Here is a 413-nt window from a genome sequence, read left to right as displayed (position 1 = left end):
GGCAGGTTCTCGGGGGGGTTCCGCTGCCCGGGCCCCCCCTGACCTCGCCGTCCCCCCGTCCCCGCAGCCGCGGCGCCTGGGGCCGGCCGGAGTCGTGTCCCCCCGGGCAGCGCCTGGTCTCCTTCCGGCTGCGCGTGGAGGCGCCGCGCGGGATCTGGGACGACACTGCCGCCAACGCCATGGCCGCCATCTGCTCGGGGGGCTCCATCCTGGAGGGTCGCGGGGGTCCCCAGGGCACCTGGGGCAACTGGAGCGTGCCCTGCCCGCCCGGGGCGGGGGTCTGCGGCCTGCGCACCCGCCTGGAGCCCCCCCAGCGCGGCGGCGACGACACCGGCCTCAACGACGTCGAGCTCTACTGCTGCAGCTGAGGGGCCGCCGGGACCACCGGGACCACCCCGGGACCCTCAGACCTT

General features: G+C 77.7%; 1 protein-coding gene across 1 annotated transcript; it reads left to right on the top strand.

Annotated features, from left to right (window-relative positions):
- Positions 1-67: 67 nt before the first annotated feature.
- Positions 68-407, top strand: LOC121350407 (vitelline membrane outer layer protein 1 homolog; the record flags this gene model as incomplete). The annotated part of the gene is made up of 1 exon (XM_041461695.1): positions 68-407. A coding segment is annotated over one exon (301 nt), but the record flags the coding sequence as incomplete, so codon positions are not given.
- Between the last annotated feature and the right edge of the window lie 6 nt (positions 408-413).

This window comes from Pyrgilauda ruficollis, unplaced genomic scaffold (assembly GCF_017590135.1).
Source record: "Pyrgilauda ruficollis isolate IOZ18807 unplaced genomic scaffold, ASM1759013v1 scaffold15111, whole genome shotgun sequence".
Taxonomy (NCBI): domain Eukaryota; kingdom Metazoa; phylum Chordata; class Aves; order Passeriformes; family Passeridae; genus Pyrgilauda; species Pyrgilauda ruficollis.
Note: the sequence above shows the minus strand (reverse complement) of the source record. Positions and strands in the feature narration are given on the sequence as shown.